Source organism: Falco rusticolus, chromosome 6 (assembly GCF_015220075.1).
Source record: "Falco rusticolus isolate bFalRus1 chromosome 6, bFalRus1.pri, whole genome shotgun sequence".
NCBI lineage: Eukaryota > Metazoa > Chordata > Aves > Falconiformes > Falconidae > Falco > Falco rusticolus.
In genome coordinates, this window is record NC_051192.1 from 34,320,950 (window position 1) to 34,340,666 (window position 19,717).

General features: G+C 38.5%; 1 protein-coding gene across 1 annotated transcript in view; it reads right to left on the minus strand.

The window, feature by feature from the left end:
- Positions 1-19,717, minus strand: part of PTPRK (protein tyrosine phosphatase receptor type K) — a 412,271-nt gene that overhangs the window by 202,819 nt on the left and 189,735 nt on the right. The window contains 5 exon segments of the mRNA XM_037391780.1: positions 3,489-3,668; positions 17,451-17,484; positions 17,486-17,563; positions 18,326-18,381; positions 19,470-19,551. Of these exon segments, the coding sequence (XP_037247677.1) occupies positions 3,489-3,668; positions 17,451-17,484; positions 17,486-17,563; positions 18,326-18,381; positions 19,470-19,551 (430 nt within the window).

The following is a 19,717-nucleotide window of genomic DNA, read 5'->3' on the forward strand; positions in this document are numbered from 1 at the left end:
TGTTTAAGAGCTCTGAACAATGACAGAGTAAAAGAACTGATTACAGGGCTAAGTTCTTAACTGATTGAGGATTACCGCATTTGGTACTGTAACTTGGAATGTGTACACAACTGTATATATCAAGTAAACACATGAGCCGGGGAACAGGTGTTGTCTTTGGGCACTTAATTTCTACAATTCCATGTTAGGTAGCAAAAGGACTTTTTAGAAGTTTTAGAAGACTTTAAGGACTTTGAGATCGTGATACACTTGTTTTCAAAAGGAAGTAAGAAACCAGTAAAAAGAACTGTCAGTGTCTTCTTGTTCACTCTTGCCCATCACAGCTACTGTTCCTCCCAGCATCTCCCTCAAGTTCCAGTGCAGACAACTCTGAAGACTTCAAGAAGTTACCTTCCCAGAAATCCCCAATTTAACAGCCACCAAGGGAAAATACAAATAGATGATTAATTAGATGGACATATTCAGGAGGATAAGTCAGTAATGGCAGCACCAAGCTTCTTGTAAAGGGAATGGGAAAGGGAACGTGCTTCTACACTATCCAAGAATGACAGCAATGCCATAGAAACCATGTAAAAACAATCACTACAATGCAGCCACTGAGTTGGAAGCTGAAAACCAGCTCTAAGCAAAGATGAGACATTACAACATTGACTGGAACTACTTTTGGTAAAATGTCGTAAGTGAATTGCAAATCCTACCCTAGTCTGATTTTTCTACAAAAAAAATTTTATCACAGTGATTGAGTTATCCCCTCTCAGGGTCTTTAAATGTACGCCATCCCTCCCAGGTAGCTACATTTGTAATAAAGTTCAGAACTCCACTAAAAGTAATTCTTTTGTTACAGCTCAGAATGAAATAATGATGATTCAACATGATGTACATTATACAGCTGGAAATTTTCATTACCAAGAGTAATTTATGGACTGCCAATCAGAAAAGTATCAGATGCCTCTACACCTATAATATGGTACCATGGGTCTGTAGACGTGGAAGATGTAAGGATCTCTGCCACATACCTAAACACCCAGGTTTTGAATTACTGGGCAACAATTGTTCCTCATCCCTCGCTCTCTAATAACCAGTGCTGTCAATAAGGTTTGGCTTCTACAAACTGAAGACCTTATCATTACTCAAAATGATCTGGAAGCAATACTAAAGCCATGACAAAGTAAATTGTGTTTCATCATTTTTTTTTCCCCTCCTCTGGCTGTGAGAACACACAGATCAATACACTTCAGCATGAGAATTCTGCAGCGAAATTTTCATTTGTTACAAACAGTAACAAAAGGGCCCCAAGCATGCCCTGTCACTTCCAGTTTAGAAGAAAATGCACTAATAAACTCTTCCCCCGGGTCATCTTTGACAACGGGCAATACTATGCCAGCTCTTATTAAAGGCAATTCGTATCAGTGGCCCAAAAATTTCCTTTAAAATTATCATCTTTTGTATCCATATAGCAGGATGTCAGCTTTAAAGTGCCACTGAGATATAGGACCTGTCATTATGGTTAATTTTCAGTACAGTTTTAACACCGGGGTAGCTGATCCCTAAGGGTATGGGTATGCTTTTTTGGCTAACAAGATTTATTTAGTGGTTATCCAGACAAACAAGAAAATATATTACTGTATATTGCTTTTCAAATATAACAGCAAGCGATAAATCCTATTATAAAACATAAATCTGTTTTCTACCATGATGTCAAATAGATGAAAATGTTTTTAGAAGACTAACCTTTTTATTTTTTTTTTATTTATATATCTATATTTATATATATCTACACACAAACCTACCTGTTCTTTTCTTTTTTTTTTAAGAATTAAAATTCTTGGGCTTCCAATCCAAAAATCTCACAAAAAGTAAAATTAACATAACCTTAAAATATAAAACCTATATAGCAGTTGCATAGATAGCTAGTTATCAAGTTTATGTTTCAAGCCATAAAGATGGTATTCTCTATCAAATGACCTAAGCTTCTCAGCAGGACAATGCATTGCATTTAAAAACAGAGTACTATGAAGTTTGATACTGTTATCTCAGTTTTTGAGAGGAATCGTGTTTTAAACACCATTTTACTGCTCTATTATACTAGAAAAAAACCAGCACAACTCATTTGTTGGATAAATACATTGATTTGCCCTGCTTTTCTAACAACAAAACAAAGTCTGTTTTCATGCTGTAACAGGACTAATTTAATTTTATTAGGATGAGTCTTGCACTTTGCTAGACAAAATGTACATGTGAAAGAGTAAAAGAAAAAAAAAAAGCTGTTAACATACAGTCTAAATCCTCGTATGGTCAGCAAAACACATTTTTATTGGTGTTACATGGAAGACATAAAACCTAGTTGACCCCAATCAACTGGTCTCCCAGGGAAAAGACCTCTGCCAGCAAATGCCAGATACCACATACCTCCGAGAATTTCCTATGCTACTTTTATTTCTACAAACTGGGGACAAACTTGCTGTCCCTGTCCTGGCTCCAAAAGCAGTGGCTGACTTCTAGATGCCAACTGACCAAACAGCCCATTGCTGGACCAACGAGTCAAGCAAGAGCCCACTGTGTGCCTGACTCCTGCGCTTACTGGCCAAAACAGCCCCTGCGATGGGCAGCAGCACCACAGACAGATTTTGTACAACTAATTTTCCCAATTTAAAAGCATTAATCCTCATCACAACTAAAAGTGAAACGGGCAATTTTACAAGTGACACAATTAAGCAAGGAGAGGCTTAATAGCTTACCTGAGGCCAAACAGCAAGCGACTTTTGGAGGTGAAAAATGAACACTAATATTCAACCACATCCTTTGCCAGTCAAGATCACATGCTTCCCGAACACAAAATGCACAAATTAAAAAAATCACCAACTCGACATTGCCACACACAAGCTATGGTTGCACCTCAACAGACTTCTGAATAAGTTACAACAAAAACAACAACAACAACAAAAAGTGGAAAGAAGTAAGATTTTCTTTTTCTTCCTCCTACTTCAAAGGTTGAAATCACCACAGAACATCTCCATAATACTCTCAGTCCTTGGGCAGGTGAAAATTTGCAACTATTTTTTATGTACCTGTCTCCCAGGTAACAGAACAACATATTATTTGCTGTACAGCCAGGCTGCTTGAGGCAACAGATTTTAAAAGGGGTTGTTAACTAAGTACAGTAGAATCTCTCTTATCGGTAAAACCATTTATGACAAGTTAAACAGTTTACACCTTAAGTTCAACAAACAGCATCCAAAGAAAATCATACAGGCATGTTACACACATTGCAGGATCAGAGCTTTTACTCATATGCATTCTATGGAAAGCAATCGTATGAAGTTTGGCAAACCAGTCTTTCATTTTACAACAACTTCAGAAGCTTCACAGAGCTATCTTTGTATGAACATTTCAGATCAGGCACCTGTAGGCTAAATAAAAGACTTAAGTAGAAAGCACTAGTATTAGGAGCATTTCGCTGGATAAAATGAAAGCAATTCAAACTTTACCTCGAACAATGAGTTGAGCAAAATTTGACACTCCAGAACCTCTCTCTGATTGAGTTACACAGCGGTATAAATCCTGGTCGGTTTTTGTCACCTCTTGCAACTTAAAGGTAGCAGCAAATCTTCTGTGGTTGATGTTTTTAGTCTGAGCAACTGGTATATCTTCCCCATTTCTTCTCTGAAAATAAGAGTAACCAAGGCAGAGTTATCTCATGATAATACACTAAAAAAGAACAAACCTAAATGCATTCAGCCCATGCTGAATTTTCATGGTAGAAGAGCTGAGTGCTGAGGTCCCATCAAAAGACAAGCAGTACTCCAAAGCATTTCAGACTCAAGTTTGGGGGTGAAAAGCACCACCAGGCTCACATCAGCACCACAGCATACTCAATTACCCCTGCTTCATAGCTGGAACCATCCTAGGAGAGCCCAGCAGTAGCAGTTGAACTCCTATAGAGAGTCATTCAAATTTAAGTAGAATTATAACAGATACACCAGGTGTATTGTAAGAAATATTTAAACAAGCCTGGCATTGAGGGATTTCACAAGTTTTCAGCAACTCTTTTTTAGCAAACAGACAATGTTTCCTTTTTAATGCAAGCTCTTATCTGTCCAAATTCAATACCTTCTAAAATTGTACCTTTTATTATACTAAGCACTACCTATCTACCTAAAGCTAGTTGAAATAAAAAGGGAAGGGAAGGAAGCTGCTAAAAGAGGAATAATATATACCTCATTTAAAGGAAGGAGCTTAAAGAGTTCCAAAAAAAAAAATCATAGCTATCACAAATCACTGAAAAATTTAATCTGTCTGGAGCTGCAGGGCAGGGTAAGAGGTCAGTAAGGTAGGAACAGTTTGAGCTGTTTTGTGATCCTTTTTCATTATTACCATTCACATTAAATGCTCAATTTTGATTTTAATCAAAAACCAGACCTTACACCAAAATTTAGTATTTAAAAAAAAAAAATAATGCAGAAACATGCACCAGGTGAACAACCTGTGTCACTGCACTCTCTCATGGACCAGCCTCATGTTATTCCCTGATCAGGATACAGTTTCTGAGCACTCAGCTTTGCTCAGTCCCTAGAAAGACATGATAATTTCTTTGTAACTACATCACCTGCTCTGCTTGATACATAGCAAAATGCGACCTCCACAGACATTTTTAGCTCTAATCAATCCCTGGAATGAGAAACTTCATTGAGGTCTATATGCTACGAGCTTTCTCTCTAACACAAGAGGCACTACTGCTGAGCCACAGAATTTAATAACCTGAAAGCCTGTGGCAAAATACAAAGGGGAGAAAAAGGAGATGATTTAATGCTGTATGTGTGTATTAGCCGGCCTCCTGTCACAGGCAGGAGTACTTCATAATACTCAGACACTTCATTTTACATCTACCCTTCATGATCTTAGCATGGGTTAGTCAGTCTCTAAACAGTTTTGCAGTAGATTAGCCAGGGGGGCAGCACAGCTTCAAACTCACCGAAACAAATATTCATTTTAACTATTAACTTCTTTTATATATATATATATATATATAAAATAAATTATAATTTAACTATTAATATGTTTTAACAGATGAATTTTAGTTTCTGCCATCCTTCTTGCAGCAGTCAAAGCACCATCCAATACCTCACTGCAAGCCTTGGGTGAAAACATTCATTTACACAAACCTGGCAGATTTTAGTCACTGGTATTCCACTACAAAGACCATGCCATCACCTTTATCAGCATCAGGCTTATTGGTGTGACTCTTCCTTATTTCATGAGGACACCAGCCATTTTTTTCCCTCCACCCACCCTCTTTGCTATTACAGCTGAAACATCAGGGAGCTGCTGCCCAGAGGTGAGCTCTGCCTGCAGGGCCAGGCCAGAAAATCCTAAAGCAGGATTGTCAAAGCTACTTTCCCCCCCCTGGCCCCGGTTCAGTCTTGACCAAAGACTTGAACTCTCTGGAACGATATCTTAATATAAAACTTGTATCTAGTGCCTTGAAGTAACCAAAATAAGCAGACTTCATGGCACTTTCTTCCTCTTGTGCTTGTCTGTGCCCTCGCACAGCACGTGCACTCATCACCACTCCCAGCCAGCCAGGGAAAGCCAGGCTCCCCCACTAAACACAAACTCGCCATGTAATCGTTAAAATGACCAAACAGCATATAACAAATGGAAGGCATATTTTTAAAAATAGTATGACAGCAGACTTGACAAGTAACCTATGTAACCTATGCAGTCATTCCTGCTCTGTTGTGAAGGGAAAAATAAATATTAGGGAGTTTTCTAAAATGAAGGACTCCCCCCCCCCCCCCCCCCCCCCCACCCCCCACCCCTTCAGTAAGTCCAGCGCTTTAAATTTGAATGCCAAGTGCTCAATCTGCAGCAGAGAAGCACATCCAAGCTTGCTGTGTGAAATAATTTACCCTCCAAAGCTCGGAACTTGCTTACTTAAGCTCGTCTGCATGCTTCACCGTGAGAAACAAAGTGAACGGGGCTACTACTTAAAATGAAATATTAATGTACTTTCAGAGCAATTAATCAAAATGAAATTTAACAAGCTTTACAGTTCTACTCCAACAACAAAGCCTAAGATTTTCTTTTCTATTTACATCAGTGATTTCCTACCACTTTATCTTATAAGGCTTAGAGTAGTTGCTCAAATTTCTCTGTATTAGGATTTGTTTCTTGGGAGTCCAACTGCACAATTACATCTTCAAAGTCTATCTTCACGTACAGCTTATCCATTAAAATATTTTCCCATCATTAAAATGATGACAAGTTCAAACAGAAGAGAGTTCTCACTTAAAAATGAATGTTAAAGAAAATACTCTGCATTCATTTTCATGCATATCCTTTACACTGGTAAGCCATTAGCCAGTCAGAGTTCAGATGCACTGCCATGATCTCTTAATTAAATTCTTCTTTTTAATGTCAGGGCATTACTACTAATTTTAAAAGAAAGGAAAGAAAGGCAGCAGTGCTCTCTGCTTATTAGATGGTTCCTGGTACATACTGTTTCAATTTATGTCCTGCTCACACTGAACAGAGCTTGAAAATGCTGCTCAATTAGGTTTTAAAAATTCAATTTAAAATTAATGTGAGGTTATACTAATAGGTAATGGCTGTACCCTGTGTGATCCTTGGTTCCTCCAAGTCCCTTGCTGTCTGATTTGATAACCCTAAATTGCTCATTTAGGAGAGGTCACCATCAGGCAGTTCTCCTTTTGTGAAAATAACTCTGGGCTTCACAGAGAACTACCCTCTATAAACACTTGATTAAAAGAAATACAAGCATGTGGAAAACGCTCCTTAATTCTGGTATTTCAGGCATTTAAAATTATTATCTTAAATAAGCCCCTATGACTTCAAGGTTATTTTTAATTTGATAGGAACATGATTTTATTAAAAAACATTCAGGCAATGAAATTACTTCATCTATATTTTAAACAAAGTCAACAATAAAGCCTATGCAGCTTAAAAAACAATCATAGGCAAATTAACAATTAGCCTTAAACTTCTCTTTTCTGTCTCATGAAAGAAATCAAGCATTCAATAAATATGAAATGAAATTTTAGTGATCTTCCAGAACCTGAATAGAACCAGAAACATTTATACCCCAGCATCTTATTTAATTGGTAGAATTTAGGTGCATTTCTTATTACGTAATACAAATTTAAAATTTATCTGCATTTCTTTCTCAGCTTTTCACGTTAAAAAGTGGTGGTGTTTGCTTTTTTGTTTAAACAGCAATAAGATGCCATAACTTTCTGCAGTGATATACCCTCTAATTTTCCTGAACTTTTTTTTTTTTTTTTTCCATACCTGTGATTTTTATCAGCTGGACAGTTCACCTTACACATCCCATCCCTTTCTTAGTATAAACACCTTAAAGTAAGTCCCACTCCACTGCTAATAATTACAGTCAACTCTAGTTGCCTTCTCTAGCTCTCAGCTGGATGCCAGGATGCCTCCAGAGATCAAAAGATGTCAACACTTTGGCTGCATTGACACACACATTACTCTGGCAGCAGCGCCCACTTCTGCTGGCCCCCACTTGCCCCCTCCTCACCTTCATTCTTGTATTCATGCAGAAACTGACCTGGAATTAAAACAAACAAACAAACAAAAACCCACAAAACACCACCTTCCTGGAAAACTTGTTTCTTCCCACATGTACTTATCACCACCAAACGGATTAGCTCGTGATCAGATTCACTGCACAAGCCCCAGGAAGCAGAGGAGAGGGCAGGATCCATACGGGGAGCAGGTGCTAGCAGAGACTTTGTATAAGCAACTCGGTCCCCCAAGGTGCAATCAAAACCTCACTGGCCAGCAGAAGGGCCGGAAGATTGTCCCCAGCAGCCCAGGGAATTAACCTCTGCTGCCCTAAGGAAAAAGGCATTTGTAAATCAAATGCTCCAAACATTCCTGGTTTTACTCATCATGTAAAGGGAGAAATGCATTTTTTGCAAGAGGGAAAAGGGTTGAATGTGACTAGTTTGACTAGCAGCGATAACAGGCAATCTCTGCCAAAGATGGTTAACAAAAATAAAAAAACATGAGAATAACAAATAACGTACTTTTAAAATTTTACTTACCTAGAAGTCTGGCACTTTTCAGCACACATAGCATTGCTTTTACAGCATTTGGGACACAATTCAAATGGAGAAAAATCTACCTTTCTAAAAAAATTCTTTATTATTAATTTATTTTTATTCTTTTACACAAGCGTCAATTATTATTGTGACTTGAAAACTTATTAGATGTACTAGAAACATAATAAACATGACATTATTTATCATAAGACACTATAAGTGAAATTTCAATTTTTTCCCCCCACAAAAAAGCAAATGACTGAGCAAGTGGGATGTTTTTCTAGTAAATTTTATTTACTAATACATGATTTAAGCCTAAGTAATATTTTTTCAAACACAGCATGACTTAGATCTATACCTTAAAATATGCCTACATAGTCCTATCTTGTTCTTAGTACACAAGAGGTGAAGTAGCAATTTCTTTGTTTGATTGATTTTTATGAGAAGCATGTAGTTAAACTTTATTTTTTAATAAGAAATTAATACAACTTGCTTGAACTTACTGGTTTCCCTACATGCACGGCAAAGCAGACAGATTCTACTTTCCAATGAATTACACATTCATTTTATTAGCAGGAAAAGTAACACAAGCTCTTCCCACGCAAACAATATATTGAACGATCTTGAATATGTGACAAGCCAAGTTTTATCCTGCCATGCCAGCCCTTGCCGTACGTAAATTCATTATTACTTTACATGTCTTGGTTACATTACTTGTCCGCAATTGAGGTAGCTCAGTTGCCTCACACTGCACTGAGACTTCCTACGGAAAGAGAAAGTCAGGGTTCTCAAGAAATAATCTAATATGGAGAGCCAGCTAGCCCTTCAGAGTTGGCCATTTTCTATTTATTGTATCTATATAAAATCCACCAAGGTAAAGTAGCATAACTACAGTGTCCCCTGGCATCCATTCCCTCTACACAAATAAAAAATGACGCACTCTTTCTCTGGATGTTTCAAAGCCTTGTTATTTGAACCTAAGCATGTAACACATGCTACCAAAAAAAAAAGGTATCTACATTAAAAAAAAAAAAAAAAAATAAGCTTTCAAGCTTTTCATAAACCCATTGTCTTGAATGCAGTGTTGTCAATTAAAAAAAAAAACAAAAAACAAAACAAAACAAAAACAAAACCAGAAACAAAAAAACACCCCAATCACAATTCACAAAAAATAACAAATTGGGGAACACATGATTAAAGATCTCTATCACCTTGAGCAGTGCACGTTGAACGACCAGCATTCATTCTGCAGCTCAAAACAAAAAAAATCTGATTTGTTCAGAGAAGAAAAGTGAGGAAAAATGTTGCAGAAAAAAGCAATTACTGAAGACCAACACCACACAAGACAGTTCCTCAGACACTTCTCAGCAGACAACTTTACCCTTTTCTAAAAGCAGCCAAGTACACCAGCTGCTCTTATTCTTCTGTAATTCATCAGTCTCACTGCAGACCTGAACACAGTCATTAATAGACATGACTCACAGGAGTCAACAGTAGGAATTTAGAGCAATATAGGTTTGTATAAACATCACTTTAATTTCAGATGTCTCATTTATGTCTTAGTTCTTAAACCCATATTGATGGGTTTAAGCCACTGGCTGGCTGAGGAAATACTACCAGGACTTCACCGAGTGACAAAGCTTCCACCACAGTCTGGTCCAGCTGTAAACTACAAAACAGCAGCAGGAGCAGGCGGTGCCCAGTGTCACAGTGGTCAGCGAGCTGCCCCCCAGCACCACCGAGGGCACAGGCAGTGGCACAGGCCACAGCACCGGATGATGCTCCAGCTGCCTCAGGAGCAGCAGCATCCCCAAGGAAGACCTACAGGGATGACAATCCCAAAGGCTGCCATGTAAACTATATGACTAGTAGCTATGCAGGCTGGAGGATGTAGTTAACTAGGCAGAATTAATTAAAACCAGAAGGATTACAGTGCTTCATGTTGCCGAAACCTAAAATGACTGGGGATCTAGGGAGAACTGCCATATTTATGGAAGAAACTGATAAATTGAGGAGTGAGAGAGAGAGAGAACCGAGTTAAATGACACAGATAGCATCAAAGGTGAATACAGAGTAAAAAAAAAAAAAAAAGGCAGGGAAAAACCTTTGTGAAACAAACAAGTTAGAAGGAGAATCTCAAATATGAAGTTATGAATACTGTATTTTTCTTTGGTGAATATTCTTTATTACCGTGTCAGAGTCAGTAGTGTGTGATACAGAATAAGCTAAAAGTCGAGTCATTTACAAGGAGCTTGATATATCACTTAAAGGCAGTTTTCAATATTTTTGAAAAAATGTTTGGAAAATTAGAACATCTATCACAGAACATAAATACGATGAGGTGAAAGTGCAGGTAAAATAGACAAGTAATAGCAAAAGAGGAGCCTTGTCCTCTATTCTACCCTATTCTGTTGCTCACTTTCAAAAACATATTTTCTGTAAGTAAAAACAACCAATGATGAGATAAATGAGTGAAGTGAAGTTTCTGTAAAAGCCTCAAGTGCAAAGAACTTACATGCTGTATGGCTATTAGTGTTAATCATGATAAAGTAAAATGTAGGCTTAAGCAGCATTTTACTGGCTGAGGAAAGAGGGTTTGGTATAAACAGCCCAATTTGTTGTACAAATTAGTACTTGTTTTGGGCAGATGATCCTGATGATCCAAAAAGCCTGCTGTCTCCCCAGAGGCTTGTCCAAGGTTCACCCGTCACTCCTGCCACCAAAGAAGACAACCCCAGAGGCGAGTCGGTCCTCTCCCCGTCACCAGCCGCCAGCACATCATACCTTCAACTCCTCCTTAGGGCAAGCAGGGACTGAGTGACTTCTTTCAGTCAATACCAAAAAGCATCAAACCTGACAGTTGACTAAGAACCAAAAAAAGGGGACCAAAATTCTCCATCACAGTTCCATGGCTGAAACTCTGCAACGTGCCAACAAGCACCTTCTCTGAAATTTCTCTAGGGCCCACAAAAGAAAAAGCAAAATAACAAAGCTTTTTCTAACATCCAGAGTATACTGCAGCTCCCGTTAAACTTTCAGGGATCATAAAACTGTGCAAACCAACAAAAAACATTCTTTCAAATCATTGAAAATGGTGAACAGGCAGGTGCACTAGAACAGCAAATATTTTATCATCAAACTAAAGAAACGGTATCTTTAGCAGTTAATTAACTGTATCAAAATGTAACAGGATCTCAAAAGGCAAGGTTACATTAAGAAAACGGTGAAAAAAAATCAAAGTAGAAAAAACATGCATACTACCTAAACCAAAGTTAAACTGGACATGACTCTCCTATTGCAGATACATTTGTTTGTGAGACCATGAGCGAGCCTCTCGGCACTTCACTGCAGCTAAATGGTTTACCCCAAAGGCCCACAGCCCATACTCAAACCCTCCTGCTGAATATTGATCCCTGCCTTCACCTTCTAGGTACAGCGGGAAGAAAGGACTTGTACGGCACAACTTCTTTCCTCTGAGAGAAAACACTCCCCTTCCAAAAGCAAAACAAAACAGTCAGTGTTGCGTCCCTCAGCCCCCTGCCAGAGGCACCGATCTCATATACACTCTCCAGTCGAAATTCCTGAAATACTGTACAGATCCTGCACAACGTTCTGCCCAAATGCATGATCACAGGACACCATCTGCATGCACCCAGTCCAAAGACTTGTTAAAGAGCATGCAGGCACAGATCTAGCAAGAAAAAGGAATGCTAAATATCAGATTACATTCCATGGCAACCAGCACAAAACCCAAGATGCTGCTAAACAGGGCATTAAGGGTTATGGCGGTTCCTCAAGAAGCGGAGCAGGAAACGGCCCAGTTGTTGAGCCTGAACAGAGAACTGCGCAGACACTTGTTCATCCTCTGGTAACAGTTGGTACCACTGGGAGGTCAGCCCAACTCCATTGTTTTTACAGCAATTTGCATTTTATTTTCCATAATGCTGTTAATTTCACTTTTTCAATTATTACTCTCAGGCCCATTGCTTAATATCTGTATTCCCACAAGGAACGACATTTTCCTCTGGCGGAGAGAGGGGGCTGCATCAGACCGCATTAAACGCTGACAAGCCTCTCCACGGGCGAGAGCGGGCTGCCTTGCCAGCCTTGCAGCCCAAGTGGAGCGGCGGTTAGCCAGCACCCACAGCTATTGCTGACAGATGGCCTGCTCGCCACCACTCTGATGGCAATCTGCACAGGATTACCAGGCATGTATTGAAATTTTAAATGCATGCGGTCCCCCCCTTTGAATTTCAGATTCGCCCCTAGCAAATGGTACCACTGCAGACCGCAGGCAGCAAACAACATCCGACCTGAAAAGCCAGGACAAGCCGCTTTCCCTAATCCAATGCTATGTTAATGCAAAGCTCAGCCATGATGGATGGATTCATTAGTGCTGCAGTTATCGCCATCTGAACCAGGTGCCAAGACATATGGGTTATAAACAGATGTTGTAGCAAAAAAGCTCTATTCTCTGCACTGTGCAAGTGTCCAGTTAACTGGACATTGATAAGACACTGACAATCGTATTGGGCTGCTGGGAGCCACAATTGTTCCCAGCTCAGGAAAGCTGTTAAAACACAGCCTGATTATGCAAAAAACCCGATTGCTGTGATATCCCAATTAGATCCACAGAAACAAATGCTGGACAATACATACCACTGCTTTCTGAAGTCTTTGTGTACCCAAATGGTTATTTATTCTATTCAGTCAATTCTATTTCTCCATCTGTCTTAGCAAAGAAATGAAGCTTAAAATGGGGGAAGCTTTCTCCACATTTGGAAAAATAATCCAAATCAAGGAGAAACAGATGCCCCCACTCCAGCCTTGCATTTCATGTGTACAAAGCCCGTGGGCACTATTCTTTCAAATATTTAATACTTACACCATATCCAGCCCAAGCACAGGATTAACATGCATAAGTGATTGTTCGCAAGGTTATTTACTGACATAACTCCACTGGAATGCATGGCCATGTTCACAGAGGAAAAACAGAGTAAAAGATGTCCTATTTATACTAATTCAGCAATCAACGTGCACAAAGCAGCAAGGTGCATCAAACATTAATAATCAAAGAATCCTTATTCTTGAAGTGTCTTTTCAAAGAGGAACAATTCATAGACTTTAGAGAAAAGAAAATCAGCAAAGTAGGCAACAACTGATCAATATGACGTCTATATATGCTATATTCATCTTCTAAAATTAACACACACACACACAACATGTTCACCTCCTACAGGGAAGAATTTTTCAGCAAGAACTTCTGCTAACTCCTGAAACCTATAAGACAGAGCATATCAAAGCTACAGGCAGAAAAGCTACCTTACCACCTTGGGTTTGGAGATTCCTATCACACAACCCAACTGCTGCAGTGTGTACAGTGGCACCAAACTACAGCTGTTGGTATGTGGCATATTGCAGTGGAAATTTTAAGAGGAGGGGAGGAAATACCGAGAAAAAACTCCACAGCATTACATTCAGAAGGGGATGGGGAGGGGAAAAAAAAACCCACAACAAAAAAAACCAAAAAACACCACACCAAGACTGCACGTATTTGGAAACACCACTAAGCTCACCTTAAAAAAACTAAGGATTTTGAAACTGTTTTAGAATTTGCTAATAAGTGCAGGTCACAAGAGAATTCTTCAGCTCACAACCATAATAGATTCAATGGCAGGTTAGGTTGAAAAGGTGAAGACAAAAAAATGTGATAGCTGCATTTCTGTCCTGCTCCCACAGTCACAAAAGGTGTGTTTCAGATCATCTTGTTCAACCAGTTAAATCTCTTGATCTACACAAATATTTGTTTTGTATTAATGCAGCTGAATTTTTAAAGACTTGTGTTACCTTTACTGTTTACTTTCAGTGCCAGAGCTCTGACTGTTCCAGACCCTGGTCCAGTGGGGGCTGCAATATGCAGGGTTGGGAGGGAGGGGTATGAAAGGGACAAGAGATCACATATAATCTAAAGCAACAAGAGCAAATCTGCAGCCATGAAAGTCAGGAGAAGTTCAATTCAATGTTAATTCCTATTTGTCTGAAATGTTTACAGACATACATGTATAGAAAAGTGGAGTTTGATGAAAAGAACTGTCATTACAAGCAGTAAACACACCAGGAAACTATTGAAATGCTGTGCCTATTTTTATCCATTTTATTTTCAGACAGGCAATGTACTTGTGGTGTACGTAATGATATCTACATTAATCAAAACTAAGCATGGAAATGCGCATGCACATAAATCATCTAGTATATGATCAGGGCTTTTTCCCATATTCTAAAAAATCAAATAAAATTGAAGTTACAAGGACACCACAATGAGACATGCTACAAGAGCCACTTTTACTTCAGAGCGTTATATCTTTCCTCTTGCTGCTTTTAACCATACATCCTCACCTTCTTCTACCTGCTGGACTATGTACATAGTAATTCAGAATGAATTCAAGCTAAAAAAAACCCAATAAATAAAAACAAACTCAAAAAAACCCCCACCAAACAGTCTCCCATCCCCAACAACAAAAATCCAATTTGGACCAAAACTCTTTTCAGCCGATCACTTTTCTGAACTGACTTACTGGCAAGCTGCAAAAACTCCAGCATATTGCAGAGGCATGAGGAGGCCGAAGCCAGGTCACGGTAGCTCACACCAAGCCTGGCTGAAGCAGCTGTGGGGACCGCACGGACTGAGCACAGAATGCAGTGGGGTTTTGTTGGGTTTTTTTTCCTCCTGCTGCTGAATATACTGTAGCCCTTCTCTAAAACTGAGGTCTGAGGGAGCCAGAGAGCGCTGGTAGAGCCCGTAAGAAAATCTGTGCCTGCAAATCTCTATTACTTCAGTGTAAGCAAATGAGATCTTACATTATCTCAGACACAAAAAGCCCTAGTATCTCCAATTGCACCTCAGATCTTTCCTTATTAAAGAACGGGTTTTAATAGCAAATTGTTTGCTGCTTTTTATTCTTGTTTTCCAAGGAAATATCTTTTCTTTTTCAATAAGGATATAACCAAAAGCTATTTTCTCTAACACAGTGTACTTGGAAAGTGTCTTCTCCCCCACTCCTACATTTTTCATTTTTGCACTTTTTTTTTTTTTTCCAATGGCCTTTCTTGTTATGACAAAAATACATTCCTGGAATGTTTCAGCTCAGGGCTCTCAAAAAACAATTACTTAGGCATTTGATTTGATCTGCCAGTTCTTCCTTTCTGGGTATCTGGGCTTTATGAATCTCCAGTTGGTCAAAGGTTAAAGTGAACCTTTTTCAAGTCACACTCTGGAGCTCACGAGGCACATACATACCCACCCCATGTTTTAGGCAAAGTATTAAATTCACTATTAGCTGCACATAACTTGCTGTGTTATCTAAAGAAGAGAATCAGAGAGGGATAGTTGCTGATTAATGCTTATGTTAGGCAAGTAGGATGGAGGGGTGGAATGACGACGGAGAAAGAAAAAAATGAGTCACCTTTAAATTGGTGAAAATTTGGCACTGTTTAAGGGAGAACAAGAAATGGAACAGAAGTTAAAGTATACAATTTTAGTAGCAAGGTATCTTCAAGAATATCAAGGCACTTCATAAGCACAAGCAAGCAGAGTTATAACCTTAAGGTACCTTACCTTTCCACTGTGAGAAACTACCACATCTGTGATAAACAGACCACCTATGAAAGTATATGGAGGGACCAAAACTATGTTTTCTGAGTTGCTCTGGCTGCTAACAGGCTTCTCAGGGGAGTGAAAGTTAGAAAGGATAATCTGTCAAAGTTATCTGATGCCAAGGAGTGAGTGATAGGGAAGATTTCCAGCTGGCTGTCTCCATCGGGCCCTTCTGACCCCATGATCAGCTGCAGGCGGTGCTTCACAGGTTTGCCAGTATGCTTCTATTGCTGTAGTACTGCCTTTGATAAAGCAAAGCCCAGCTCACCTTCATTTTATGTTCTTAGTGCGCTCTATTTGGCAAGTTTCTGAAATCAAACTCCTCTTCCTCAATGAATGCATTACATGTTTGCTCATTTTAAACAAGTTACTACTCAAAGACATGAAGTACAAATCAGTCCTACTGCTATGATACCTTTTCACTAAATGCAATGCAGTTGCTGCTGGATTTCTGTTCCTTTTTTAATATTGTGGCATATTTGTCCAGTAATACCATTTTGAATATTGGGGTTTTTCTAATCTCATTCTATCTATTAAAAAAATCTCTTTAAATTTTATCTCATGCCTATATGCAACTGTTACTCAAGGTTTGTCAGCTCCGCTCTCTATTAAAAGAAAAATCAAATGGACTGAACTGTTTATAGTTCATTTCAAAGTACAATGCTGCCAAAAAAAGATTATTTTGACGTTTGATTATAGTTCAAAGTACAATGTTTCCCAAAAAGTATTTACTTTACAGTTCTGAAAATTTACTGAAATAAACGCGTTACAAAACTAACGGTCTTTTTACAGGGCATATTTAGACACCCTTCTAGAGGACTGTTGGTGCCTTAAGTTTTTGTCTATAACTTAAAGCCTATGCATAAAAAGGTTTACACATACAACTACCGTGATTATTTTAATCCTTATATAATGGCAAAATTTTTATTTTTTTTTCAGGAAGCAACTGTGACACTTTGCCATCCTTCTACTTAACTGGTGGTATTCACCCTATCACAAAACAAAGTGTTTTTTGGGGGGGACGGTGGTGGTTAAGTCTTCTTTCTTCATGGGTGTTTTGTTTTTTTGTGTTTGTGTTGGGTTTTTTTGGTTTTTTTTTTATGAGAAGGGTTATTTTCTGGTTTTATAGTCTTTGCTTAGATTCTAACATACATGCTACTCACAATTACACACATAAAAGTTGAAGTCCCTCCTATTACTGAACAGAGAAAAAGGACATGCAACAGTCCTTTTATGTTGTCCCATTAATATGCTGCTGAGTAAAACTGCTATGCACACAGAAGTACAGCTACAACCCTCCAGCCACCTGCTTGAACAAGAATTAGTTGCAATTTATATGACAAAAATAATCCTCAAAATTTATGACAGCTGTGTTATATCTGCGTTTTCCTAGATCCCAATGCCAATTATCTCCACTTAATGTAATAAATTTTGATACAGAAGAGCTGGTTTACAAGGAGAGAAGGCCCACAGTACCTTAAAGACCAATGCTCCTCCACTGTCCACACCGGTTGTTCGAATTTTTAATCCAAGTTTTTTAAAATTACAAAATTGATTACAAGTTTCTCCATTTAACAGAGATTAAACATGTATTTAAACTAAATATTTTGCATGCAGTAGGAAAGGAACGGCTGTAGGAAATTAAATTATTTCACCTCCAGAAAGCAGCTTGTCCTCTAGCCAAATAGACTTGCATGAGTTAGCCTTACCTGAGAGCCATCACTTGTTATTCACTGCATCTCTCCCCGATAGCGATGCATTGAAACGTAGCATTCTGCCCTGCATTGACCTCTACATCCCCCAGCCTCACGAACTGTGTGAGATTTATCTGCAGAGGGGGAAAACAAAAATTATAAGTAACGCTTATTGCTAAAAAAGGTGCCAGTAACATTATTGTCTCCCTGAAGATGCATATTTTAACTGCCTTTGGCTAAAAAACAGGAACAGAAGAGAGAAATTATTGTTTCATCTCTCTTCGAGACGAAAGAGTGCTTTCAGTCCTTTCCCTTCTACTCTGGTGATTCTTCTAACTTTATGTTATACATGAGTTATAATGAAGTCTTTTAAAAATCAAAGCCAAGAGAAGGAGATCAAACACCAGAATGTCAGCAGCACTTTACAAAAATTATTCCAAACACTTTCTATTGTGTGAAACCCAGCATACTGAGAAAAAACCCAATTAACAGGATACTGTTCAGGCAGATAGGGGTATACTATTCAGATTATTTGCAATGTAATTCAAAGTCTATTGTTTTACTGTATTAAATCATCTGTGCTGTTGAATATAGCATTTCAGGAGCTGACAAATCTATTTCCTGCACTGACAAAGCCCCTAGGAAAGCTCAGTGGCACAACCACCTGAAGGATTTATTAGACATGCTGACAGACACATGAGGAATAGGTACCTTACACAGCTCTCGTCCATTTCTTTCTTAAGAGCTGCTAATGAAAACAGTAGCTGAACTGTTACTTCTTTGTGCTTACTAAAACCCCCAAACAAACAAAAGCACCAACCATGGAGGAAAAAACAGCAAATTTGAACAAACATGTTTTTTAAACATCAGTAACGAAAAAGATCTTATCTGAATACTGTATCATGCTGATAATCTGCCACCATGGCTGTACCAAGTGTCTTTTGTTTTGACACTTAAAAAAAAAAAAACAAAACAAAACACAAAAAACCAAACCACAAAGGTGAAGGGGACACAACAACGCAACCAGCAATAGAAGAAAAGAAAATGAAAGCCAGATACTGAATCTGAGCAGAGCTTTGCTGAATAGAGACATCAGATAGCTGGGCTGGTTGAAATATGAAGAGGTAACTCACTCAAATATCCTGTAAGCTTGCTAGCCCCTAAGAGCTATGGTCTTAACGGGTTCGGGGTAGAAGAAAACAAAATGTAAGGTTGCCATTGCAACTTTGTGAGTTGGCATAGTTTTGCAAATTTGCAGGAGAGAGTTGTTAAAACTTGATGATTTCAGAAAGCAATTAAATTATCAGCCATAGCATACATTACAATGAAATCACATTTTAGAACAGGGAAGTCTGGGTGTCTAGAGGAAGATCAGAAGAATTTAATAGAGTCAAATTACCAAAAAAAAATGTGGTAACAAATGACAGAAATGCACAGTAATAATTTCTTCCTCACAACCTTTTATTTGTAGAATATTCTTTATCACAACTTGTGTTTGCATGTATGTAATTCTTTACCAGGATTAAGCAGGGAAAGGCAAACAAATGCCTGAAGTCTGTCCACAAAAAACAGAACAGCAAACAAAACCCAATCCTTCAGTAGTTCAATAGCCAGATGCCTTTTTTTTTTTAATCTGTTGTGTTTGAGGGAAGGAGGGGAAAAAAAAAAAAAGAGAGAAAGAAGAACAAAGCCATGAAATCTGATAAAATTCCTACATGCATCTGTCAATTCAGTTTTCTTTAATCAGTGAGTATACACATTAACACCCATTTTGATCATGTACACTGACTACAGTATGACTAAAAAGATACTGAAGAATTTCTGCTTTTGTACTCCTGTATACTTCATTTCTGGCAACACAGATTTTACCCAGGTAAATCACTATTGCAACACTACATTTTCCCCTGGAAACTGCAACAAAAATACTATTGAAAGAACAAAGAACATCAGTGATAAAGTGATGAAACCTCAGCAGTCTACAATGATATCAAATATGTCCTGAAAAGACAGAGAAAAATGCAGCTCTTAATCATTACTTACCACAAGGGTAACTCAGAACCTGGATGTCATCAATGGCAATGTAGCCATTTCTCCCATCTGAGACTTCAGCTTCAAATATTACCTGTCAAAATGTAAGAAAAAATGTTTGCAAGACTCATTTCTACAGAATTCCCACAGTGGCAAGCGTGTAGATATAAGACACATTGCCTTTTTCATTTAGTTGAAGTTCCTACAAGGTTTGACGACCGAATGGAATATTTATTACTCAATGTATTGCAGTTCCATAC